This window comes from Asterias amurensis, chromosome 9 (genome assembly GCF_032118995.1).
Source record: "Asterias amurensis chromosome 9, ASM3211899v1".
NCBI lineage: Eukaryota > Metazoa > Echinodermata > Asteroidea > Forcipulatida > Asteriidae > Asterias > Asterias amurensis.
The window spans coordinates 5,927,154-5,954,342 of NC_092656.1; the positions used below are offsets into that span (position 1 = coordinate 5,927,154).

General features: G+C 38.2%; 2 protein-coding genes across 3 annotated transcripts in view; both read left to right on the plus strand.

Annotated features, from left to right (window-relative positions):
- The first annotated feature begins 1,487 nt into the window (after positions 1–1,487).
- Positions 1,488–27,189, plus strand: part of LOC139941841 (dmX-like protein 2) — a 77,516-nt gene continuing 51,814 nt past the window's right edge. For both annotated transcript variants that reach the window (XM_071938466.1, XM_071938467.1), the window contains exons 1-4: positions 1,488–1,695; positions 15,871–15,996; positions 21,511–21,588; positions 23,740–23,818. In XM_071938466.1, the coding sequence (XP_071794567.1) occupies positions 1,609–1,695; positions 15,871–15,996; positions 21,511–21,588; positions 23,740–23,818 (370 nt within the window). In that variant the 5' untranslated portion in view covers positions 1,488–1,608. The remainder of the gene's footprint in view (positions 1,696–15,870; positions 15,997–21,510; positions 21,589–23,739; positions 23,819–27,189) is intronic.
- Positions 15,255–27,189, plus strand: part of LOC139941842 (serine/threonine-protein kinase ULK3-like) — a 181,249-nt gene continuing 169,314 nt past the window's right edge. Inside the window, exon 1 of the mRNA XM_071938469.1 lies at positions 15,255–15,279. The gene's annotated coding sequence lies outside the window, so the exon portion shown is untranslated. The remainder of the gene's footprint in view (positions 15,280–27,189) is intronic.

The following is a 27,189-nucleotide window of genomic DNA, read 5'->3' on the forward strand; positions in this document are numbered from 1 at the left end:
CAGAGTCACCCACTTACAAAGTCGCCCCCTTACATAGTCACCCCCTTACAAAGTCACCCCTTACAAAGTCGCCCCTTCTAAATTCACCCCTTACATAGTCGCCCCGGTGACTTTGTCAGGGGCAACTTTTTCAGTTTCACCCCTGAAAAAGTTGCCCCTGTCAAAGTCACCCTTACAAGGTCACCCTCTTACAAAGTCACCCCCTTACTAAGTCAGCCCTTACAAAGTCACCCCTTACAAAGTCAGCCCCTTACTAAGTTATAGTCACCCCTTACAAAGTCACCCCCTTACACAGTCAACCCCTGACAAAGTTACCCCCTTACGGAGTTTCCCCCTTACAAAGTCACCCCTGACATTCATATCTAAGTAGGACCTACCTACTGTGATTTGTTCATTATATTCGCCCGAATTGTATGAAACTGCTGGATGTTATTTTATCAAATTGCTGGACTTATTGTGGTTTTTAAAACATTTTCCCAAATTGAATCAAAGTGCTGTACTGACCCTATATGATGAAGTAGTCAGTTTTTTGTCAAAATTTTACAATAAAACTGCTGCTTACAATTTTGGCAAAAATATGTAATTTATTACTTTTTGACAGACCGAATAAAGCATTAAACAATCAATTATCTTGACATAATTTGGATTGCCTACATTTTGTTATTGGATCTGATGATAGATTGAGCTTTTATTTTCACGGGTTTGTGATATAATAGGACCCATCCTCATTGCCCACAGCTTTGCTAAAACATGATTGAGGGCGCTAGAATGCTTCTGCGGGACAGACTCTGTACTCCCAAGGTACTCCCTACTGGATGTAATTAGCCGCTGCAGCTTCGGGCCGGCTACGACTTATAACCACAATAAAAAATATGATGACGCAGAAGTCTTGCCGTAGCCGTAGCTGTAGCCGCTACTTCGAACCGGTAATGGCCAGGGAGCTATCTACTCCTAATGGGTCCGTTCGGGTTAGAACGAACCTCATGAGTTCTAGAAGTAGGAACTATCCACACATAGTTCGGCCCACCACTCGCATTAAAAGTAAAACTGAAACAAATAAAAGAAATAACTTATTCTGTTACTTCTTGAAGAAATAACTTCTTCTGTTACTTCTTGATTATTCAATTGATGACTGTCACAGTGACAGACAGGTTCTAAGTGAGAGGGGGACAAGGCTGCTCAGAAAAAAAAAATTAAACTTTAAAATTCAAGACTCAAAATAAGGTACAGCATGACAGTGATTAAATGTGTGAATGAGCAATGATTAATCACTCAAGTGACGTAACCGGCTCCACAACCATTAGCAATGAATGCAAGCCGCAATTGTTTTTAATATCACCGTAGAGCAAAGACCAGACTGAAGAAAGTCTAATTAAATCCAATCATCATTATCACTGGTACCCGGCACCCATATCGCTGTTATCACATAGACACAAGTGCTGTACTCTCTGACGATGGCGAATGGTACCAGCCACTAACATGGCCGTCTGATTGCCAGTAATTCTCGTGATCCAACTGCAGCAAAACTGCTTGTAACGTTAGAGATTGCTACTCGAAGAGCTTCCATTATCCAGTGAAAATGTTCATCATTCATCTGCAAAACTCACAATGAATCGTCACCAAGTGCTCACAGGATCTGTCAATCCTGGCGATCGTTGCTTTGCCGTTGGATATGTGGAGGGGGTTCCATTCACGGTAGGTTGAGCTATGGTCGGATAGCGGTCGGTTATTTCATGCATTCTGTGACCCCGCCTCCACTGTTAATTTTCTCTTTAATTAGTCTTTTCATTTGGTTGATGGGAATTTTCTACACGCAGTGATGCATGCATTGTATTAGTATTTGATGGCACGAACGCGATCACCTTAAATGTAACTAAACATGTAAAATGTTCATGATTAGCTAAAAAAAAAATAGAATATTGAAAATGCTGGGTGGATGACGACTTGCATACAAATTCAATACACACAAACACAGTCAGCTGGTCAGCCTACAAAAACAATGAATTGAATGTTTTTTTTTCTGTGTATTCTATGATATTGTGAATGTGGTGTAGGAAGGTTGTATAATGTAGATAAGTATGCATGGCTGTATGCTTCGTTTTTGAAAGGGCAAGGGCACCAAGCAAGGCATTCTCTTCTTGGTAAAGAAGGGCACCCTATCTATGATGAAATTGCCCATTGTACTGGAGCATTTCAAGGGCACCAAGGCAATGACCAGGGGACATGGAGGCAATCGCCTTCGGAAAAGTTTCCGTATGGCGCCACCACCTTTCAATCGAAATAAAATAATATAGTATCTAATTTACCTGATTGATATATCCCTTTTCCGCCATACGGAAAGTTATCCTCGCCTTCATTGCCTCCGTGAAGTATCAGGCCTGAGATGAACGTAGTGTGTAGAAATATGGGCGGAAAGTTCTGACTAAATAAAGTTTAGTAGGCCAATGTAGTATGATTGTTACTTAGCCATTATTAAATATTAGTGTTGCTAGTTGCGATAACGTAACCCTCCTCCCGATGGCCGCCAGGCTGGAGGGAGGGAGGAGGGTTACGTTATCGCAACCGTCGGGAGGAGGCCGCTCGACAGGGGAGCGTCGGGAGGAGGGTTACGTTATCGCAACTAGAGTGTTGCCTGTCCTGTCGGCATGGTCAGATGGTCAGCAGGAGTATGTATGTTCATGGAGGAATATTTAAAATTTGAATTAAAGTAATCTTGACTGCCATGTCAACCTGGCAAGCTAGAAGATTAAAGGTTAATAACATGTAGAAAACAAAAAAAACAGTCACAGCCTGTGCCAAAACTGACTGCCATTGCACTTTTTCTTTCTTTTAGATTTATAATTAAATGATCAATATTTTCCCTGCCCTTTTTTCACCTCTGTGGACCACCCCTTTCAAATCCTGTCCCAATTACTAAAAAGCCTTGCATGTGGATCGCTTTTTTAATTTTTTTTATTTTTATTTTAATCCTTGCTAGCCCATAAAATTGTGCTGTCAATATAAACCGTGTTTGGCTCTCACTCACCTCAATCACCACAGTACAGGCCACCTCCTACCCATTCACCAAATGCTATTGATTTCAAAGTAATTGTAGCATAATCGTACCACTTTGATTGCAGATCTCTCTCTCATTAGGCCTACACATCAGGGCCCAATTTCATAAAGCCTGTGTTGTAAGCATAACTTTTTTTTTTATACTAAGCACAAACAAATCTTGCTTTAAAAAGAAACTGGTTCCAGCCAAAGTTCCATAACTTTTAACGCACGCCTGATACTTCACAACGAAGGCGATTTCCTCCGTGTCCCCTGGTCATTGCCTTGGTGCCCTTAAAATGCTCCAGTACAAACTTGCAATTTCATCATAGGGTGCCCTTTACCAAGAAGAAAATGCCTTGGTGCCCTTGCCCTTTCAAAAACGAAGCATACAGCCCTGAGTCATTTACATTGTTGCAACTGGTGCCCATAATTTGTTTTGCTTTTTTTGCTAAGTCACCACAGGTACATATGTCTTTGAACAGCCTCTTTTTAAATACTGTCTTCAGGCCTACACCACAGGTTTCATTAGGCCTTCTAGAAATATTATATAATATTTATAATGTAAGGAATTACGGCTTCAAGGTTGACTCACTCAGGCGTGTCAGTCTTTCTTGTGCGCTGGAGCAAGAAGAAGGTAGAGCCTGAAAAGGAGGTGGGGGGGGGAGGGTGGCACTTGCCATTAATAGACAACTGGTCCTAATAACAATTAATCTTCTGAACTGTTGTCTTGATTAGCCTTGCTTGGGTTCTCCAGTAGGATGGGTTAACCAATGTCATTGATGAATAAGTCAATGTCTTGTGTGGTCATTGTTGTGTATCAGGATTTTTATAGCCTCTCTATTATAGTAGTTAATAGACTGGGGTGCCACCGTTTTGTGCTGGTGATCAGGGATGCTTCTTTCCATTGGAATGACACAAAAGCCACTGGCTTTTGGTCATGGCTGTTGCCCCTTTACACTTTGCAAATTGAACAAGCCCTTGCCCTCTGGTAGGCTATTCAAGTGATTTGTTATTCTGTTATTCTGTAGACTGTTTGAAATAGTGTTCGAGAAGCCGACAATGGATAACTACATGCATGGTATTAGAAAACCATCTGTAAGATACCCCGTGTTGATTTGGACTAGTGCTGGGCGAATAGTGAAATTTTGATATTCGGATACCGCTGGCCAACTATCCGAAATTAACCGGATATTCGAATAGTTTTTTTCGCCGCTAGAGGGCGCTATTAAAAGAAGAAAAAAAATGCCGCTAGAGGGCGCTGTTCGTTTGTGAATGAGATCGTATGGGCGGATTGATATTAGTTTTAGACAGTGTTCATAAAAATAACTGGATCTAATTTAAAGATGGCGATTTGCTTTTTCTTTTGATCGTGATTGACTCTACTTTCGTAATCTTTGAACAAATTACGTCAGAAATGTCACTGTTTTAACTCTTCACGGAGGTGAGCATAGTTAAATACTTAATTTATGCTGTTTTATGCTGTCTCAATAGAAGTTTCATAAGGATTCAGACAAAACATTCCTATCAGTTGTCGCCCGACGTCCGCGGATATTCGGATATTAAAAGAATATCCGGTTACTTGGTTGTAATTACAGAACTATCCGGTTTATAAATAGGTATACGGATAGAAAAACCTATTCGCCAGTAACCGGATGTTCGAATAATTCGCCCAGGCCTAATTTGGACACCCTGTTTGATTTAGATGCCCTGTTTTGATTTGGATGCCCAGTGTTGATGTGGGCACCCAGTTTTGATTTTGAAACCCTGTTTTGATTTGGACACCCTGTTTTTGATGTGGGCACCCTGTTTTGATTTGGACACCATGTTTTGATTTGAATGCCCTGTTTTTTTTATTTGAATAATCATCTCAAACAGTTTTTGTACAAAGTCTTGGTAAGTCCTGAGTCCTGATTGTATGTAAACCCAACCCAAAATGAAATTGAGCCCAGTTGGGTTTCAAGAATGTAAAATAAAAACAGCACCAAACTGGCTCATGTATGTCCCAACTTATCTCTATGCTCAATACATTGTTTTTGTTATGACAGTTTTTGTTGACAGTGCATAGTGTATGCAATCTTGTATCCATGAGCCCACAGATCAAGTACGTGTGTAGTTTCTGAATGACACATCACACATGATGCTGTTCAGTACACTACATGATGTATACAGATGTAACGTGTGGATAGGAAGTGATCACATATTGCATTCTAGTAAATTACAAACAGCTTTGTACATAATCACTGCACACAGGAAGAGCCTTCCCAAACAAAACCACAACCATTTAGATAAACAATTCTAAAAATAAAATGCGCATTAATCAAAACTAATGATTCATAATGCGATATGAGATGACCCGGCTAACTGTCTGCATACTAAACATGAAAGGCAAATGCCATAGAAGGCCTGGAATTTCATGTTTGAAAAGGCCAAGACCAGGGACAATTAAAAGGGCGAAGACGATTTTCGTTTTGCAAAGGGCACTTCCATTGGGACATCTTAAAGTCAATTAGAAACATTTGAAGAGGCACCAAGGCCAATACCAGGGGCAATAGACTGTGCAAGTCTCGCATGTAGCGAAAACGAGAACTTAATTCGAAAAAAAGTATATTTTTGTACAAAACCAAATTGTATTGAAATTGTTATTTGTTAAAAAATTCTTAAAGATTATTATTTTTAACGTACTTTTTGTATAATTATTATTTTAATTCGTGTACATAATAATTGTTTTGTTTAAATTAACGTAAAAATTATACATTTATCGGGATGAGGATCGCTGTTCGACATCGACCTGGATGGTTTTTCTAATACACCCCGTTTGTGAATCACATCCAATTGGTGCGATCATCACATAGGTTCAGCGATAATGGGAACGCCAATAGGGTAATATTCCTAATTGTTTAGAGTAAACCGGAAACTGGAGGTCAAGTTTTTTTTTTAGTTTTCTTCATTAATTTGTTGAATTGATTTTACTTTTCTGTTTTTAATTACTTATTTTTACATTCCCAAGAACGTATTCACTTTTTAGAGTCATAACTTATGTTAAACTAAAATTATTGGCAGAACAAAATCTCCCCAACGTAAAACTCCATTAGGTTGGGACCACAATGGTCCCGGAAGTTCAATTTCTCGCGAGACTTGCACAGTCTATGGAGGTCATGGCCTACGTGGCTTGTGTGATTCCAAGCCTGCCATAGTAAGATGAATAAAGACAACCCAGTCAATTGGTGTTTTCTTTTAGTTTGCAATATTTTCTTTATTTAATGAAATGTTTAAATTGAAAGCCAGATTGTTACGATGAAAATATTCCTCCAAAACTCAACAATGAAGTCTACCTTTTGATAGTATTAGTACTGACCAAATAGGAGTAGACAGTGTTCATGTTTTTGGCGGTCAACGACATTCATGAAATAACAAACTGGTGAAAATTTGGCTTAGAGCCATAATTATACACTTTCGGAACAGAACAAAAAAAAAGTTCACAGATTTACAAATAACTTACAGGGTTTGAAGAAGGTAATGGTGAAAGACTTCTCTTGAAATATTATTTCATGAAATGCTTTACTTTTTGAGAAAACGTTAAAACAATTATCAATTCTTGATGATTACGGATTAATTTTTTTTAAACACATGTCATGACACGGCGAAACGTGCGTAAACAAGGGTGGGTTTTCCCGTTATTTTCTCCCGACTCCGATGACCGATTGAGCCTAAATTTTCACAGGTTTGTTATTTTATATACAAGTTGTGATACACAAAGTGTGGGCATGTGGACAATACTGTTACAGATTCTCCTTATTTATAATTTTGATTATAAATAACCAAAATTAGCTGTTATCATAGATTTTCAGGAACAGCTTTCACGACTATGACCTCATTTCAGAGGGAAATATTTCAAAGAATTTGTTTTTCTAGTATGAACTTCATAATCAGTAAGCTTTCCAACTGAAATTACACAACAATGTTTTTTACTCCATGCAATTCTGTATGATTCCTTTGAGTACGTAAATACATCTACATCTTAACCGGTAGTTTACCTGAATGCTTTTAACTTTCAGATTTGATCATTATAAAGCGATGGCTGCAAGACCCCGGGCTGTCTTGTATCAATTTTTTGCACCCACGTAGCTGTCGAAATGATATTCCACACTCTGAAACATTACCAAAGGGCATTACGTGACAGATTTTGTCTACTGCGATATTGATTGGTTCCTTTTTTTTTCTTTGGAGATGTTTTGAAACTGTTGGCGACGCTTGAAATGCATTCATGTGGAAGAATTGCCTCATCCATTTGTCATAATGTGTGACTCAGAAGAAGACATTTGTTTATCTTTAAGGCACTGGACGCTATTGGTAATTACTCAAAAATAATTGTTAGCATAAAAGTTTATTTGGTAACAAGCAATGGAAAGCTGTTAAAAGTATTAACAACCTCGGAACTATATTTTGAGGTCCCGAAACCAAGCATCTGACAGCACACAACTTCGTGTGATTAGGGTGTTTTTTCTTTCATTATTATCTCCGACTTCTACGACAAATTTATCTCAAATTTTCACATGGTTGTTATTTTGTGCATAATGTTGAGATACACCAAGTGAGAAGACTTGTCTTTGACAATTATCAAAGGTGTGGACAGTGTCTTTAAAGGCAGTGGACACTATTGGTAATTGTCAAAGACTAGCTTTCACAGTTGGTGTATCTCAACATATATGAATAAAATAACAAACCTGTGAAAATTTGAGCCCAATCGGTCATCGAACTTGCGAGATAATAATGAAAGAAGAAAACACCCTTGTCACACGAAGTTGTGTGTGTTTAGATGGTTGATTTCGAGACCTCAAGTTCTAAACTTGAGGTCTCGAAATCAAATTCATGGAAAATTACTTCTTTCTCGAAAACTATGGCACTGCAGAGGGAGCCGTTTCTCACAGTGTTTTATACCATCAACCTCTCCCCATTGCTCGTCACTAAGAAAGGTTTTATCATATGCTAATAATTATTTTGAGTAATTACCAATAGTGTCCACTGCCTTTAAGTTGTAATGTAATATCATGCCATTTTTGAAAGGGCTGGTTCATTCATCGTTGTGTTTTGTATAAAATGCCATTTGAATAAATTTCAATGGATTTCAGCTGCTAACTCTCCTTGATTCTGCAGAAAGTTCCCTGAAAATAAACCAATCTTTCCATGTTTCGGTGATTAAATTTGAGAATTTCTGGAATTTATGGAAACATTTCTCCTAGTATGTTGAATGGACAATAACAGTGTATACATGTACATGTACATGTAGTTCAAAATATCTCCCCGATTGTTTAACAAAATTTCCCTGATTCAAGATGCAAGTTGGCAGGCTCTGATGTACTTTATTAAAATTTCCCTTTTTTCCCAATAAATGTTTTGAAGAAGCAAGTGCAAATGTACAACTTTGTCAATAAAATCAAAGTTGTTTACATATAAACAGGAAAACACCAAAGTGCGTTTACCTACCGTAAAATTCTAGGCAGCAAACACTTGAGTAAAATACCCCTTAGGGTGTTATGTAAACATACTGATTAGGACCAATACTGATACTGATCGTTCTTTTTACACAAGAATAACAATCAATAAAAACTTCAAAATGGAAGTCAGCCAAAATGTATTCAAGAGGAATAATGCAAATTACCTGCTGTGTTTGGATGTGGGTGCCCTGTACTTTGTGTGTTTAATTATAGTGTAATGGTGCCTTCGTTAATTTGCACAGATTCTTCCTTGATTGTATTAAAGACACTGGACACTGTTGGTAATTGTCAAAGACCTGGTCTTCTCACTTGGTGTATCTCAACTCAACATTTGCATAAAATAACAAACCTGTGAAAATTTGAGCTCATTGGTCGTTGAAGTTGCGAGATAATAATGAGAAAAAAAGCACTCTTGTTACACCAAGTTGTGTGGTTTCAGATGCTTGATTTCGGTACCCCAAATTTTATTCTGAGGTCTCGAAATCATTTAATTCAAACATTTTCGTGGAAAATTACTTCTTTCTCGAAAAATCTGTTACTTCAGAGGGAGCTGTTTCTCGCAATGTTTTATCAACAGCTCTCCATTGCTTGTTACCAAGTAAGTTTTTATGCTAACAATTATTTTGAGTAATTACCAAAAGTGTCCAGTGCCTTTAATGCCCTTTTCAAATAGGTATGGTCATCTTGGTAATTATTACTCCAAAAATTAATGACCATAAAAACATGCTTGGTGAGAAACAGTACAGCTGTCGATAGTATGAACTATTTTGAAACAGGATTCCCTTTCAAATTAATATGGTTGGATAATTTTTCACTGAAAAACATTTAAATCACGCATGAATCGTTTCTCAGATTTCTGAGTGTTGGTGTCTGTTGGCGAATGTGACTACAGCCAGAGTTACGGTTTATAACCCATGAGTACCTATTGTCACTCTGCTAAACTTTGATCAATCAATCAATCAATATAACATTTATTTCCACTTTCACATCAATGGAGGCATCATCCTAAAAGCTGAGGCTTGTGGCGGATGTGCCCGTTACAAGATGACAGAACAAAACAGGATAACAGCACTAAATAGACGAATAAATAAATACTAACCGCTATGGTAGATAACTACATAAAGGTTCAACCATGGTTAAACAAGGTATAATATAACTCTGAAGCGGATCATGTATGGGAAGTAAACAAAGGGACAGTAATAGATTTTGCGTTCTTGTGAAAATAACATGAACAATTTCTTGCTGTTTTCTGAGCAAGAAGACACTTTATTCTGCTGACTTTTCACATTGTATTTTTCTTGATAATTTTAACTGTAAATCAGCCTTATTACGCTGACAAGAACCAATCTGTGCCCAATCTTTAAAGGCAGTGGACACTATTGGTAGTTACTCAAAATAATTATCATCATAAAACCTTAATTGGTTACGAGTAATGGAAAGAGGTTGATGGTATAAAACATTGTGATAAACGGCTCCCTCTGAAGTGACATAGTTTTCGAGAAAGAAGTAATTTTCCACGTATTTGATTTCAAGACCTCAAGTGTAGAACTTGAGGTCTCGAAATCAAGCATCTGAACGCACACGACTTCGTGTGACAAGGGTGTTTTTTGTTTCATTATTATCTCGCAACTTCGACGAACGATTGAGCTCAAATTTTCATAGGTTTGTTATTTTGTGCATATGTTGAGATACACCAAGTGTGAAGACTAGTCTTTGACAATTACCAATAGTGTCCACTGTCTTTAAATGGCGACATAGCCTAACACAGGCTGGAAAAAACAACAACATTTTTAGTGTTCTTTCAGACTTAATATATTCACTTATTCATTATTCACACACTGTTTCTGTGCCCTCTGGAACCAGCCTATTCAAAATCAACCCTTTGGTGTCATTCCGTTTCATGCGGTCGAGAGAAATGTATGATCTGGTGCTCTGTAATTTATCCCGACAGAGTTGTGATTTCTTTGAATAAATCTTTGAGTAAATCGCTGAAAGTCGGAAAGACGTTTCCGCCGCAATTTGTTTTCTAACCCTGCCTTATTAGATTGAGAAAAATCAATGCCATCTGTGGGAAGGTAATAATAAGCAACTGTATTTATGTATGGCTTATTTATAAGAGTTGTTTTTAGATTAAAGGGAAGGTACACGTTTGGTAATGTCAAAGACCAGTCTTCTTACTTGGTGTATCCCAACACAAGCATAAAGTAACAAGCCTGTAAAAGCTTGAGGTAAATTGGTCATCAAAGTTGCGAGAAAATTATGAAAGAAAAAACACCCTTGTTGGACGAATTTATGTGCTCTCAGAAAGGAATAAAAGACTTCTAGCTAGAAGTCTTTTATTATTTTTGTGAGAAATTACCTCTTTCTCAAAATCTATCCTACTGCAGAGGGAGCCTTTTCTCACAATGTTTTATACTATCAACAGCTCTCCAATGCTCGTTACCAAGTCAGTTTTTAAGTTAATATTTGTTTTGAGTAATTACCAAACGTGTACCTTGCCTTTAAGTAATAAAGGACTGTAATTATTTTTTTAAAGTACAATAATAATTTGGGGTTGAACAAAGGAACATTTACCAGAGCAGGACTTGAAGGGATTAATTACAAACATATAGCACAGGTACATCCCCTTCAAAAGAATATCTTGATTCCATTTCAACCTGCAGTTGGATAGACATACATGTACACAGAAGTAAACAGGCATTGAATTTCGCTCATGATGGGGCACAGCAATTTTTTTACATTGTCCCCTCCTTCTATGAGGAAAATGTACAAATTGTAATGGAACTTTGCACAAGGCACCGCCAAAAAAAAAGCACAGGGCACCATGGCAATTGCTGTGGGCGCCATGGGTCAAAGGCACTGGACACCTTTGATTGTCAAAGACCAGTATTCTCACACTTGGTGTTTTATCCCAACATTTTACATAAAATAACAACCTGTGAAAATTTTTACTCTTTTGGTCATCAAAGTTGCAAGAGAATAATGATAGAAAAAACATCCCTGTTGCATAAATGTGTGTGCTTTCAGATTCCTAATAAAAAGCTTCAGGCCTGAAGTCTTTTAATATTTGATTGAGAAATTACCTTTTCAAAAACTAAGTTACATTGTACTACAGAGAAAGCCGTTTCTCACAATGTTTTATACTATCAACAGCTCTCCATTGCTTGTTACCAAGTAAGTTTTTATGCTAACGATCATTGTGAGTAATTACCAATAGTGTCCACTGCCTTTAAGTCAAGGCCTTCGTACATGTCATTACATTATGATGACTACTTGGTGAATCACTAACTACACAGGTCGTCTCATAAGTTGTTTGCTGAATTTTGTTTGATTTGCAATTTCATGACGAGACCAGAATTTTCATAATTTATTTATGACCGGTGTCCGGTGTCCGGTGTCGGTTAATAGTGGGTGTTAGTTATTGCCAAGCAGTCATTCTATTTTAATAAGAAGGCATGGTATTTCATCTTTGAAAGGGCAAGGCCATTTTCATTTTAAAAAGGGCACTTCCATTGGAAAATCTTAAAGTCAAGAGGCATGTCAACAGGAATCTTTTGAAGGGGCACCAATGCCAAGACCAGGGGCAACGGAGGCCATGGTTTTTGTGGCCTGCATGTAATTTCAGGCCTGAAACACATGTGCAATGAGAGTTTTCAATAGATACTAGAATTACATAACAAGCATGTGTAGAAATCGGCAACATAACATGAACTGCATATATCTATTAAATGAACACTTTGCCTTGGATCGGTCGAGTTGGTCTTTGAAAAAAGCGTTTGAAACCGTTTGTTACAAAATGCATGTGATTAGAAAGATATTTTAAAAGTAGAATATAATGATCCACACAAATGTGCCTTGAAATTGCACGGTTGACTCCCATAAATGGCCGACCGTGTGACATGTAGTTTGTGACGTAAAAGGAAAACCGTGCAATTTCGAGGCATACTTGTGTGGATTTTTATTCTGTACTGTACGTGCGTTGAATATGAAGTGCACATTGGAGTTTGTGTTGATTGAACGCTACGCGATGCTGATTTGTCAACTTACAAAATGGTCGCATACGCGCATGTCGGGCCGTGCAGTGCGCCCTCTAGATCTTATAATAACTCTAAAGTATAATGTTGACCATGAGTCTCATTATTCTCATAACTATCTGTCAATTTTGTTGAGTATCAAATGATACTTATCCATGAGACAAATTAGATCGATCTCTCACGTTGCATTTATGTTAGCCTGAACATCGTCCCATTCCGAGGCTCGTGATTAACGCCAGAGACCAGCATTCAAAAACTGGCGTGTGTTTTAACCATTGACCTAATTTATTTCACATAGAGATACGCAGTCAAATTCTGTTGCGGACTTGACAGTAGTGTACTGTTTGGGCATAATGGGTGCTCGTTTATCCAATATCATTGTATCCAATGGAATCACTGGATCTTAGAAGCTGGGACCTGTCTTTATCCTTGCGGATAAAGACAGGGGCTCAGTCTATATTTATATATCCAACTCATTTTCATTCTAGTTTTGTATTTCTGGTCGTGTTAAAATTTCAGCTGCAAGCCCTGCGGTCTTGTCAATTGGCTCCCTGTTACATGTACGTCTAGAAAAAACCCCCACTTTGTTTACATGATTTATAGCCGAACAGTCGGACGACAGCGTCCTAATAAAAGAGTACTCTATAATTGCAGTACATCATGTTTGAGATTTCATCGTGTCGCAGTCACATTTCTCATGCCTTCAAAACTCCCTGGAGTCTCTCATAAAACCGATCTGTCAATGTGATACAGTCACACTGCATCACACAGACACCGATCCAGTCAGCTCCCCACCACTACTACCAATGCTGTCCCTCAATGATTAATGCTAAGACTAAGAGGCTTCCACGGTCCTCTCTCGGTATATGCATCGGTAAACATGCAGCACAAACAAAACCCTGAGCAAATCACGTTATTTCCACGTACACTTCCGACTCATCCCCGGCCCCCCCCCCTTCCTCCCCTCGGGGGGGTTGACCATCTCCTGATAATCACCCACGAATCAGATCCCCGGAAACCTGTAACAGATTGGCATGGTTCTAGAGTCCACCCTTAATGAGAATTATAACAAGTGTGGAGAAAATTGCCTGATCATTCTTTGTATTATGACTTTGGCAGGGACCCAATCTCTTGCCTAATATCTTGATACATGTACGTCTTGTGTCGACATGTATGGAAATGTACTTCAAGGTTATTTGAAATTAATGTGGAGTTAAAGCCATTGGACACTTTCGGTAAACAGTATTTTCCAAATGCCCACACTTTGTGTATCACAATTTATGTATAACATAACAAACCTGTGAAAATTTAGGCATAATCGGTCATCAGAGTCAGGAGAAAATAATGGGAAAACCCACCCTTGTTCACGCACGTTTTGCCGTGTCATGACATGTGTTTGAAATATGTGTTTAAAATATATCCGTATCGAGAATTGATAATTGTTTTAATGTTTTCTCTAAAAGGAAAGCATTTCATGGAATAATATTTTAAGAGAAGTCTATCACCATTACCTTCTGTAAACCCTGTAGGTTATTTGTAAATCTGTGAACTTTTTTTTGTCCTGTTCCGAAAGTGTCCCATAGCTTTAAAGCGAGAAACATTATTCGTAAAACAATCAAAGAGCAAGTAATAACTAATAATACGGAGTCTAATCTCTCTCTCTCTCTCTCTCTAGTTGACCGAGGCTGGAATCATATTGAGATTTGCCCATTTTGGTCTTTTTTAGACAAACTTAAAATCTCACCTGTTCAAACAACTATACTCGCACAATCCACAGTCCTAATTTGTTTTTCCTCCTCAAGCGCCATGAGCGCATTTTGTTAGGCGGATACCTGCGCTATATTAAGTTTTCTTTATTATTATTATTATCCCTTATTAAGTTTGGGTGGATTCGTTGGAAACACCCCGATGTCACTGAGCTTTCGTCTTCCCCCCCATTTCTCCTTCCATGTTTTGGTGACCAGGGCCCAATTTTATAGAGCTGCTTAAAAGCAGACAGTAGTGCTTCAAATCCCTGCTTAACAACAATGAGCTTAATACCAGTCACAGGTTGTACATGTGACATGGTATGTTGGCTGGTAATGTTATTCTGGGTGGCATTGTTTTGTTGTGCTTAGCTTATTTGTTGTGCTTCTGCAGCTATTTGACAATGGGCCCTGGTGCTAAGCTGCGAGACAGGTTCTTTGATGTTTCTGTATGAGTGCCCTGCTAGTCCCAGACGTTGATGTTATTAGTAGATAGTTTTGGTTTCATCACCAGTTCAGTATTTGTCATGTGATGGATCCAGTGAACATTGAAGCATTTCCCCATACAGGGGCCTACATGTATGCTCACCATTCTCCAAACCCAAAGGGCGTTCCAAAACTCTCATTTTTTTTAATGTTTATTTTTTTATTTTATTTTATTTTATTTTTGGTTTACACAAAGAAAAAGTGACTTAAGTGGGACTCAAACTCAAAATGCTTTTTACTAATACTACCAAAAGCTGAGGGCTTCTGCTATGCGCGAGTCCTGCTAGAGTTCCGCACTGTGGCCAACTTCACCGATCCCCCTTCCCACGAACCATTGTGTGCCCCTTCCTTTCCCCGTCCCCCGTGCTCTAACCCCCTGTGATCTCTCTTTGTTTTGTGGGTGTTTTATTTTAATTTTTTTATTTGTACCCAAATAGGTTAAGTGGACATGGTTAAAGGAACACGTTGCCTTGGATCGGTCGAGTTGGTCTTTGAAAAGCGTTTTGTAACCGTTTGTTATAAAATGCATATGGTTCGAAAGATGTTGTAAAAGTAGAATACAATGATCTACACAAATATGCCTCGAAATTGCGTGGTTTTCTTTTTACCTCGTCCAATAACACGGTCGGCCATTTATGGGAGTCAAACTTTTGACTCCCATAAATGGCCGACCGTGATAGTTCGTGACGTAAAAAGTAAACCGTACAGTTTTGAGTGATACTTGTGTGGATCATTATATTCTACTTTTAAAACATCTTTCTAACCATATGCATTTCATAACAAACGGTTTCAAATGCTTTTTATAGACCAACTCGTCCGATCCAAGGCAACGTGTTCCTTTAAGTGGACCTTGAGTCCCCCTCTAGTTAATTTGTCTTTGTTCAATCCAAATAGATTTACAATTACTCAGTCAGTCTCTCTTGTGGTATATAATATTGATATATATATTTTTTTTTACAAATTTATGCAGAGCTTAATTTGGAAATCTAAAACGACAAACCCATTTGATAAATTTAATATCATTTGAAAATGTTCTAATTATTTTTTTTTATTATCTCTTCTTTGTGCTGGTAGGCCTATGCATCGGGATGTGACGTCGTTATCTTATCCAGTAATTTCCAGAGGGTGCAGATCATCCCAGGAGAAGAGCAAGGCAACATCCAAGTCGGCTGCATCGACTGCTCTACGGAGAATGGAAAGGTATAAATTAAATGGGGGGCGGGGCATGTTATTAATTGTCTCTACTAGCAGGAAACCCTTGCTACGCGCGAGTCCCGCTAGAGTTCCGCACTGTGGTCAATTTCACTGTCTCCCGTCCAACGAACCATTGTGTGCCCCTTCCTTTCCCCGTCCTACATGCTCTAACCCTCTTTGATCCCTTTTTAAAAGTAAATTTATCGTTTAATTTTTTTATTTTATATTTACCCATACACCGATGTGTGTTAGCACTGTATACTTTCCCAAGTCCTGTAAAAGATGGTAAAACTTTTTTTATCTTGTCACATTGTCTAGTATGAGATCGTGATATCTTGAACCAATACTGCGTAATCTCGTGCAGTGGCAATGTTCTTCGCTTGCATTGTTTGTCCATAACCCATGTTTTCAAGTTTCGCGCAGGTCCCCACTAGTGATTCTTTCCCTGTCCCGTTTATACCCTGTTTTGTGTTCCTTTCTCTTTGCATGCTACATTTACATGCTATGATGTACATGTATAATTCAGCTCACCACTGTAAAACATATGTGAAGGGTTTGGGTACTTTTTGTACTACACAAAACACATTGTCCACAGATTTACATTAAACTTAAACAGTTTAAAGATAATGATGGTAGAAAGCTTTCCCCAAAATATTACTTGCTGAGGTGCTGAAAACTAATATAACAATTTCTCTTGCCAGCATGTCAATGGTTACGCGACTCTCCTAAAAACATTGCTCTGTGTTTTTCACTACTTTTCTCAAAAACTTGCTACCAAATAAAACCCAACTCAGGATTGACAGCTGAGGACATTTTAAAACACCAGATTGAATCAGTCGTTTTATGACGTAGAAATTTAACCTCCCCATTTGCGTCATGGAGTGGCGTTAAGTTCTCTAAATGATTTACAAACCGCATAAGATTAGTCCCGAGTAGAAAAATGTCTGGCGGAGTGTTTACACACTGTGTAATGATGTGTTGAGGTGTGAATGATTTATTAAAAGGACCTTCATGATGGCAACAATTGCCATTGTTGTTAGTTATTTGTGTCTACAGCCAGCACAAGTGTGAAGGAATTATTTGATGTTGGTGTACCAAATAGTGGTCAAAGTTTGTAATAAGTAAAAAAAAAAATGAATTCACTTTAAAAACATGAACATAAATAAATTTCAATTGTTGTTTTAACAAATGTAGGGAATACCCATGTGTGTATCAAGTAGGAACAATACGTATACAAATATTTGTGCGTTGTACACTTAATCAATATCCAAGTCTACTGATGTAACTTATTACCATAATTAGTTTAAATTCTAAGTTGTATTGCACATGTACGCATGCATATTGCACAAACCTTGTATGTTGTACACTGACTAATGCAGAAATGAACTGCTGATCAGATTTTTAAAAAAATATATAAAAAAAATTGGCGAAATTTCTTTGCACTGCAATATTTTATACATGAGATATGTAAAAATTTTAGGAAGAACTTGAAAGAAAAAAACCCAACAAAACAATAAATCCTTGAAAATGGTTATAAGGATATTATTTTTTAAAGGTGTGTGGGAGTTTCCCACCCACCTCTTACACTCAAAAATGGGAGAAAACAATTATGTCAGAAGGGAGCCCAAAATCTACAACATGGAAAAAACTGTCAGTTTCGCACAGTGACACTCGGGCTGTTATGAAGCTAATATTATGACATTCATGTTTTTTGGATGTCATAGTGTCACACAGACGAGTGTCATTTAGAATGACATTATGTTCCAATTCCGAAGGTCAATTTACGAAACTGTGGATTTCCCCACAAGGATGCAAAATAGACCGCCTCCTCATCTAATGAAAAAAAAAATCAATTGTTTCAATGTAGATTGCCTACGACTGATTTTACATAAATTGGCAAAAACCAATCGTGGTAGGGCCTATCTAATAAAACTAGTACAGCAAAGCAACCTTCATTAAGTGCGGCCTCTTTGTGCCAGATCCGAGCAGTCTTCAGTTTTGTGGTTTTGTTTTTGCCCTCCTTATTGCAATGCCCTAAACAATTTCCTTACGTACAACCACCGCACGTGTATTATTATGCAGAGTTGATGAATTCTTCGTTAACTGTGTGGCCAAACAAATTTACTACGTAATTACCTTATCTTTAACACTCATGCTCAGGGGGCCTGACATTTAAAATGAAACGCTGTAGCAAGGGGGGGGGGAAGAGTTCGTTAGAAGAGGTGGATCTGTGATGTCTACGGTTTGGTTTGGAAGGGTTGTTCTGGCTGGCTGTCCATCGATATGAAGCTGGCCGTGTGTTGTGTGCGTGTGGGTTCATGTATTGATTAGGCTTAGACATAAGCCTTGTAGTCCTGTAATTGGAGTGGCTGCTTTGGTAATATAAGAGTATCTGGTCGGGGTGCGTGGGGAAATTTAAACGAAGGGGAGGCTGGGAGATGGGAGAAAATTGCGGAGATGGATTTTGATTTTATATATAAAGGAATGGGATGGTTGTGTGAATTTTAACTATTAATGTTAAAACATGTTTGTTAATTTTTTTTATTTGTTTCCGCAGAAAAATATTTAATGTCCCGACAATTCGCCCTAATGTATAATGTATCGAAAGCGGTATTTCCTCTCAACAATTGGTTACATTATAAAACATCAGAACTTTGATAAGTGATAAGGTTAAAGCCTTATGTGTCTATAATTTGTTTGTCTACCCTTAGATAGGGATGGTGTATCTTATAAATTTAATGGCCAGAAAAACTTGCTTGGTAAGAGCATTGCAGAGCTGTCTTTTAATATTTTAGTGAACAATTATTTCTTTCTAAATAGTATGTTATTTCAGAGGGAGCTGTTTTTTCACAGCGTTTTATGCTATCAACAGCTCTCCTTTGCTTGTTACCAAGTAAGTTGTTCTGCTAACAATTATTTTTAGTAGTGACCAAAAGTGTCCAGTGCCTTTAAAGTAGAGATCTACAGTACCCATGAAATCCAAGAACTAAGATCTCCACAGATACTGTCATTTTTCACAACCTCATCTTGCAATCTGCCACTAAACAGCCTTGACCAAGCTCAGCGTGACGTCTCATTGAGCGCCTCCCTAAGACAGTTTGAAAGACACTAGTGATCATTCATCTTCCAAACTCCATCATAAGAGACTCATCTCTTCAATTTTTGATTTCAGCAACGACAGTGATTCTCCTTTGACCGTCACCTTAAAATGAGTCACCTGTTATAAAATTGATAATATTATAATAATTTGTCATAAAAAAAACGGTCAAAACAATGTGAATGAACGCTGTCCAAATTCTGCTTAGCAAATTTCTTGGCTAAGCAAGAATTGATCGGGGGATCAGTCACAGCAATGGTATCTGAACGGTGTTTGGCTGGTAACCTATTTTTGCTAAGCAACCTTTTTTGTTGTTGTGCTGAGCAAGTTTTTGTGCTTACAGTCTTTATGAAATTGGACCCTTGTATTCGACCAACTTAAGCGTTTTTTATTCATCATTGATTTGACACAGCAAATGTAAAATTAAACTTTATCTAAAATAACAATGAGATAAAAGTGGTTTTCAAACTGTTCTCCATAAAATGAACACGATAAAATTGTGTACCCATGATTGTGGCTGTACACTAATGAATAAAGTAAATTAATAACGTCAGACGTATCGGTAAGGGTGGCATGGTGCAGTTTTTAGCTTGTGAATAATTAACGAAGCAATTTGTACATAACTAAGTGCTTTATTGATCACACTACACACATATATGTAGGTGTACTCAGATACACTCCATTGTATGTAGCTATTTGGTCACCAAGGTCTCATACATGCGACGGTATTTATTTTGTCTTATTAAATTGACACTGTTAGAAAGGAAATTTACCTTTGTGTTCATGGTGTTAGAGCGTTTCAATTGTGGCAATATTCTTCCATTTTGTTGTTGTAGAGTATTACCCTGTCGTTCCCAGCATTCTAGATAAAATGTCGGTCAGTTAGATTAACGTCAGAGCAAATTTGTTGATAGAATACTGAAGCGTGATGTAGAATTTGTTGGAATGGGGTTAACAGTGTTTTTCGATAAATTAAACAAAATCTGCAACAGGCACGTTTTTTGCACGTTTATACAATTGTATACAATTCAATATTCAATATATTCGTGCATGACATAATACAATATCAGGGAGGTTCAATCCTGGTAAGCCAAGTCTGGGAGTAGAGTGCCATTGGAAGAAAAAAATAATCAGGCACTTCAGGCCTTAAAGGGACACGTTGCCTTGGATCGGTTGGGTTGGTCTTTGAAAAACGTTTGTAACTGTTTTTTTTATAAAATGCATATGGGTAGAAAGATGTTGAAAAAGTAGAATACAATGATCCACACAAACATGCCTTGAAATTGCACGATTTTCCTTTTACCTCGTTGACTAACACGGTCGGCCATTTATGGGAGTCAAATTTTTGACTCGCATAAATGGCCGACCGTGTTAGTTCGCACAGTAAAAGGAAAACCACGCAATTTCGAGTCAAACTTGTGTGGATCATTAAATTCTACTTTTAAAACATCTTTCCAACCATATGCATTTTATAAAAAAGGGTTCGTACGCTTTTTATAGACCAACTCGCCCGATCCAAGGCAACATGTTCCTTTAAAGGGTCAAAGCAAATAATATGAGGGAAATCGGAACTCTATGAGGAATATTTTAATTTGTTTTCCAAGTTTTTCCAAGGGCACCGCAGCAAAATTACGTGGCACCAGGGCAATTGCTGTGGGTGCCATGGGTTAATTCAAGGCCTCACAACAGACAGATCCATTAAGCTCCGCCCCATTGCGTATTGACCAATCACAACGCAACAAAGGTTTGACACTAAGGTCTGACATGCATGCGCGTATCTTGGCGGAAAGGCATTGGAGAGCCCCGCGTGTTCTTGCTCACACATGCGTCGTGGGCGAAGCCTACTGGATCGGTCTATTACATCAGTGCAATGTGTTTATGCATGCAGTTGAGGAAGAAGGATGCCAACATTTTAAATAAAACATTCATAAGAAATCCAGCCTATCCTCTACCCAACACCACAAAGTGAAAGAAACACAGGAGAATGCTGTCCATTTTTAAAACTGAAACAAAGTTACAAATATTGACAAAAATTATTTCCTTAGATTTGTGGGATGAAAACTTCATCCTTTGTATAATTTGTTTTACCATTACACCGATGTGTGTTAAGCACTGTATACCTTGTATACTCAGTAAGTACATTCCCAAGTTGTGTGGGGGAAAAAAAAACACAGGCAAATCATTCGGGTGGGATTTGAACCCAAGGCACAAGCCTAGCCTGGTTGCCGGAGGCAGTTCGAACCTTGAGTAAACCGTTCTTAATTAAAACACATCGGTGTAAGGGTGAACAAAATTGTTTATCCCAGATACAAGAATAACATGTTACATCATTTGTACTGAATCTACACAAAATATAAACAGTTTTTTTTGTGTAATTAAATATTCGCTTTTAATGCATACATTTGTTTTCCCTTCAACCTCAGATTGCTGCTTCCTTCGCTAATCAAGTTTTCATCTTCGAGCCTACCCCCCAAGTGCCGACACTCAAGAAAAGCTCATATGTAAGTAGACACTAGATGGGAGTTAAAACAGGATCTAGAGTAAGTGATGATTAAACAGCTCTAAAAACTCGTTCGTAGAAGCAGAGATTCCCACCGAAACATTTAAAAATAGGTCATCGGGGCCTCGGGAGAAATCATGAAATAGTCTGGGCTACAAAACTCTTTCAGGTCCTGGAACATACATCCTTGACTTTACTTCAAGACTTCTCATGAAAGCGGTAAAAACAGCTTTTCCTGAAAAACATGGGGACTTTTAGAGATTATGTGTAGTGTTTGCCGACAAAATATTCTGCTGGGAAAAAAAGCAAGTTCTGATCAAAGTGGTTTGGCTGGAGCACTGCCAGCTCAGATAATTCATGTATTCTCTCATTCCAATTTGGACTTTTGAAATGGCAAGCTGAGGCAATGCCTGGCTACGGCTACGGCTGTTACTAAGGGTGTTGCTATGGGAATCCTTTGCCTCAATGCATGTTGACATGGTGATCAAGTCATAGCCGTTAACTAGGCTATCTCGTATATACTAATCTGGCTAGACAGTTATCAAAAAAGTAAAGTTAAAACCTTAAACATTATTGACAAAGAAATTGGCTAGAGCGTGATTTGAACCTGTGATCTTCGGGTTAACATGCTGGTGCTCTATCAACTGAGCTACCTTATTTAACCCGTTGTTGCTAGAACCAACTGAGCTTTCAAGCCCTCTGTTGGTGGTCTCCCTATTTTGACAATATGTTCGAGGGTGATCCCTCTTCTTCCCAGGTTGTATTGTAAGCTTGGGTGTGATCCCTGGGAGTAACAGGTTGTATGGCTGTCTGCTGTACCGGCCAGGCTTCGAATTGATGATACCCAAGCCTACATTCGTATGGACTGAAAGGGGTAACCCTTTTTCAGCCCTAGGAGTAGGTGGCAACAGCCTCTGGAAAAAAATAATTGTAGCCCACACCTTGAAGTGGCCTTCAGGCCTTGTGTGTCAGGCGACTTGCATAAAAAAAAAACCCAAAACCCAAAACCCCAAAGATATCCACAAAATAGGGAGACCGGCAACATACATGTGGGGCTATAGCTCAGTTATTGGAGCGCATGCATATTTATCTGGAGGTCGCAGGTTCAAATCCCATTCTCATCAATTGTGTCTTTGTTCAACCCAGAGCGTTAACGTGAAAGATTATAATTTCCAGCAAATTTACTTGTCTACCAGACCAACAATGCATACGTACTTACAATTACACATTCACATAATTATTGTCATGCCATAATGTATGCAAAGTGCATTTTGAGTCTTGTTTTAGTTGAGTGGTTTGCCAATAATTTAACTGGAACAGCTTTGCATGTTGCTGTCTGACCGTGATGTACAAAAAGCCATACGTACATCGCCCCCTGGTTGTTAATGGGAAGACTGTACACCCCATTAGTGGGGGATGTTTTATGCAAAGAGGCCAGCTGATGCCTAAGTAACGATGGGTTATTTCCTCGCGTTTCTGTCGGCAGACCTTTTAAGGTCGTGTTTGAATTTACGCCAGAGTGGACTGGGCAGGAAGTGTGCTCCATACACTCTGCAAATGCAGCGTGAAGATTTACCCGATCAACAGGGGGATCTGTTGTGTTGATGCACAATTGAAGGGTTTTGTAAGGTTCAGTGACCAGTCATAGAATTTAGCTGTGGCTAAATGGAGTCTGTGTTTCCATGGTGTTACCAAAATTGGTTCTGACGCGCTCCCACTATTTTTGAAGGGTTTTGATACCTTTTGTAGATCAAGTTACTGGCCATGACATTAACACCTACTCACTGTGAATAAACATGAATGTAATATAACTTACCTGACTGGACTGTAGCCATGGTAGCAGTTTCAGCTACATTTGTTGGCAAGTTTTTTTTGAGGAAAAAAAGTGAAAAATTTCAGAGAGTCTAGTCGTTGTGAAATCAGTGGTTAGCAGTAGTAGGATTCAAACCCACTTAATCTTTCTTCGAAGTCCTGCAGTCTAAACATTTGGCCACGATGGTCTTTTACAACTTGTTGACTTGTTGAAAGAGAAGATAATCATTTCAGATCTCATGATGCGCAAGGCTAGCAGTTCAGTTAGATATACCGACCCTTTGCCAGGCTTTTTATTCCATGACTAAAAATATTACAATTCTTGTATTCTTCCTTGCAGAAATTAGAGTACCAGTGGTATCGAACTGGGAGCTTCAAGACTGAATCCCTGGTCACCAACTTGTCATGGAACCATGATGGTAATATATAATTGTATTACAATTTTTTTTTTAGTTAGATAGAACTTGCTCTTGTTATCGGATATGATTCTTGCAAGAAAAACATTTAGGCCCCCCAAAAAATAATTAAGGATTATTTTTAACATCTCATAAAAACCTTTTTTGGAAAGTGCCCAAGCTTGTTGTCTTTCAAAATGTGTCGGGCGAGCTTTTAAAAAGAAAAAACCCCAACCCATAACCCTCCTTCCTATTTTCAAAAACATTTTTTTTTTCTTGCCCAACTCAGTTGTTAGAAGAGTCAAGCTTCTGAAGAATCTCGTTTGAACCTTTTTAGAATAACTTCATGCGGAATTATTGAGTTAAAGCCATTATACACTTTCTGAACAGAAAAAAATAAATAAAAGTTCACAGATTTACAAATAACTTACAGTGTTTACAGAAGGTAATAGTAAAAGACTTCTCTTGAAATTTTTATTCCATGAAATGCTTTACTTTTTGAGAAAACATTAAAACAATTATCAATTCTCGACATCGAAAATTACGGATTTATAGTAAACACATGTCATGACATGGCAAAACGTGCGGAAACAAGGATGGTTTTCCCCGTTATTTTCTCCCGACTCCGATGACCGATTGAGCCTAAATTTTAACAGGTTTGTAATTTTATATATAAGTTGTGACACACGAAGTGTGGGCCTTGGGCAATACTGTTTACCGAAAGTGTCCACTGGCTTTAACTTCAGATATAATTTTACTTGATGTTCTGGAAACTTGTGAGAATAATTGTTTATGCACCACATTCAGAGACGATTGAGTAGAAAACGTGTCTTTAGGAAGTCCAGGCTCTGTGGCTCTTTTATAAACATGTCATGTCCCAGGTTGTTTCTACCACAAACAGATATCAATTTCCCTCCACCACCTTGCAAAGCATCACAATTTTTCGCTGAGAATATTTTCGTTAGAAATTCTCCACACGTTCCGAAGCTTTTAAGCTATGTACGTTCATTTACTAGCAACAATAGCATTTCAGACATGTCTTCAGCCCATCTCTTGAGAAATCAAATTCACATCTAGCCAGGAGTATACGTGTGTACATTTCCACGTGCTTATTCCCCTAGGTATACTTCTCTACAAGAAATCTGTTCACTTCACTTTCGAAGAAGAGGTTTTCAATCAAAACCTGTTTTTTTTTTTTTTTTTATCAGAAGGAAATTTGTTTTAAAGGAGTGGTTGACTTTCACAAGTCACTTTTTTCTTGTGCTGGTTAGCTGGATACATTGTTTTTTTAAGTCTGATTTCTGTGACTTATTATTCTGTGCAATGAATTCATTTTGTACTTGTGCCTTGACATTTGGCGAAAAAATAATAATAATAATAATGATAAACAGTGAAGGGCACCTCCTTTTAGAACTTTTTAAAGGGCACCCGGTTGGGAGACATTGTCAGGCATGAAAGGTGGTTCTTGTACAATGTCCTAAAAACATTGGGTCAGAATTTCACTTGATTGCTGTTTTCAGCAAGCCAAGAGAACTGATCTTTTCCAATTTCATATTTGAGTAAGTTTCTTCCTGAAGCTCACATTTGGCACGACGCTAGTCATCAGCAGCGTATATGTCTGGTAACCTTTTTCAGCTGAGCAGGATTGTTCTGCGCTTAGCAGAAACCGGTGACCAGGGCCCAATTTATAAAGCTGTTGAGCAGAATTTATTGCTTGACAAATTTCTTTGCTAAGCAAATATTAAGTGGGGCACCAGTCACAACAATGTTAACTTAATGTGATTTTGGCTGGTAAGCTGTTAAGCAATACTTTCCTGTGCTTAGCAAGTTTTTGTGCTTACAGCCTTTTGGGCCCTTCTAACAAGTTATGCTAACACACAGCCAATACTTGTTTAGCTTGTACAGAAGATAAAAATAGTCTTCTTGGAAATATGGAAGTTGATCTAGTTTCTTGGTGATAGAGGCAGAGCAGACTGCTTTCTGCCTGCCTGTTGGCTCTGCTTTCACCTTGCCTTTTCAGCTAAGCAAGATTTATCTGTGCTTAGCAGAAACAAGCGACTAGCTAACAAATAAATCCAATAAACAGCCATTAAACTATTTCTGTGACGTCAATCTATTGTGGAAAGTGTAGATTTACACTTGACTGTAGACTCGTTATGAATCTACACTTGAGTTTAGATTTGTAACATAATCTACAGTTGAGTGTATTTTCATTATAATATAGTTCAACTTATTAACTACTGTCTTTCCAAAAGTAGGATGAAGTGCAACAAATCATTGGCTAGCTGAATATATGTTATCTTTCAATTTACAAAAACCTTTTCCAGTTTAGAAAAATCACTTTAAGTAACACAATTTATTGTTAGCTGAGTAAACTGACGATGTACCCGATAAGTTGTAAGCACTAAAGAATGCCTCTATATGAAGTAAAATATTTATAAAATGTGACCAACCGTCGTTTGTTAACGTATACGAATAACCAGTGTTGTTACTATTGAGAAACCCAAACAATTGAAACTGTTAATTAAATATAACCAATTGGGGAAATAGTTTAAGTGAGAGAATGGACGATAAAGTGTAGATTCAGGATTACAATGTACTCGCCTTCGGCTCGTACATTCTAGTCACGAATCTACACTTTATCCACCATTCTCCTTAACATGCTTGTATAACTTGTAGAACAGATCAAAAACAGTCTTCTTGGGAAATATGGCAGTTGATCTAGTTGCTTGTTGATAGAGGCAGAGCAGACTGTTCTACATGTCTGCCTGTTGGCTCTGCTTTCACCCTGGAGATGGGGGGGGGGGGCACCGCACCAGCACCGGCCTTAGGTTGATTACATGGTGGCAAAAGAACGGCTGAATAAAAGCATACTGTGGGGGAAACAAATAAATAAATTGCAGAGCTTTCAAGGAACACAGCCAAGAGATTGAGACGGGAGACAGTAATCCTTGACATTTCTGCTCTGACATGTCGACATCGGTGTGAGCTGTTGATCTATTTTCAAATTAACCCGGGACTGTCTGTAGGTGTTATAGCCAGGAAATGGCCTGTATCTGTCAATGTCCCCTCCCTCCCCACTTCCCCTGAGCTAGTGAATTGTCACCCAGCACTCGGCCCTTTACCGTGTGAGTAAATTGTGTCCAAACACTCGCATCTTTATTTTCATTGGGAACATTGAAATAAGCACATTTTTACAAGATACCAGACAAACAACGACAACTGCTTGAAATAATTATCAAAACTTATTTCTTGAAAACCTGACCAATTTGCTGAAAATTGGATAAAAGTAAAGAATTCAGTCTTCCAAAAACCCTTAAATAATGTATTTCAAAACCTAATTCCTTTAAGTTCAATGGCACTGTTGGCACTGTTGCTGTGTTATTTCCATTTTG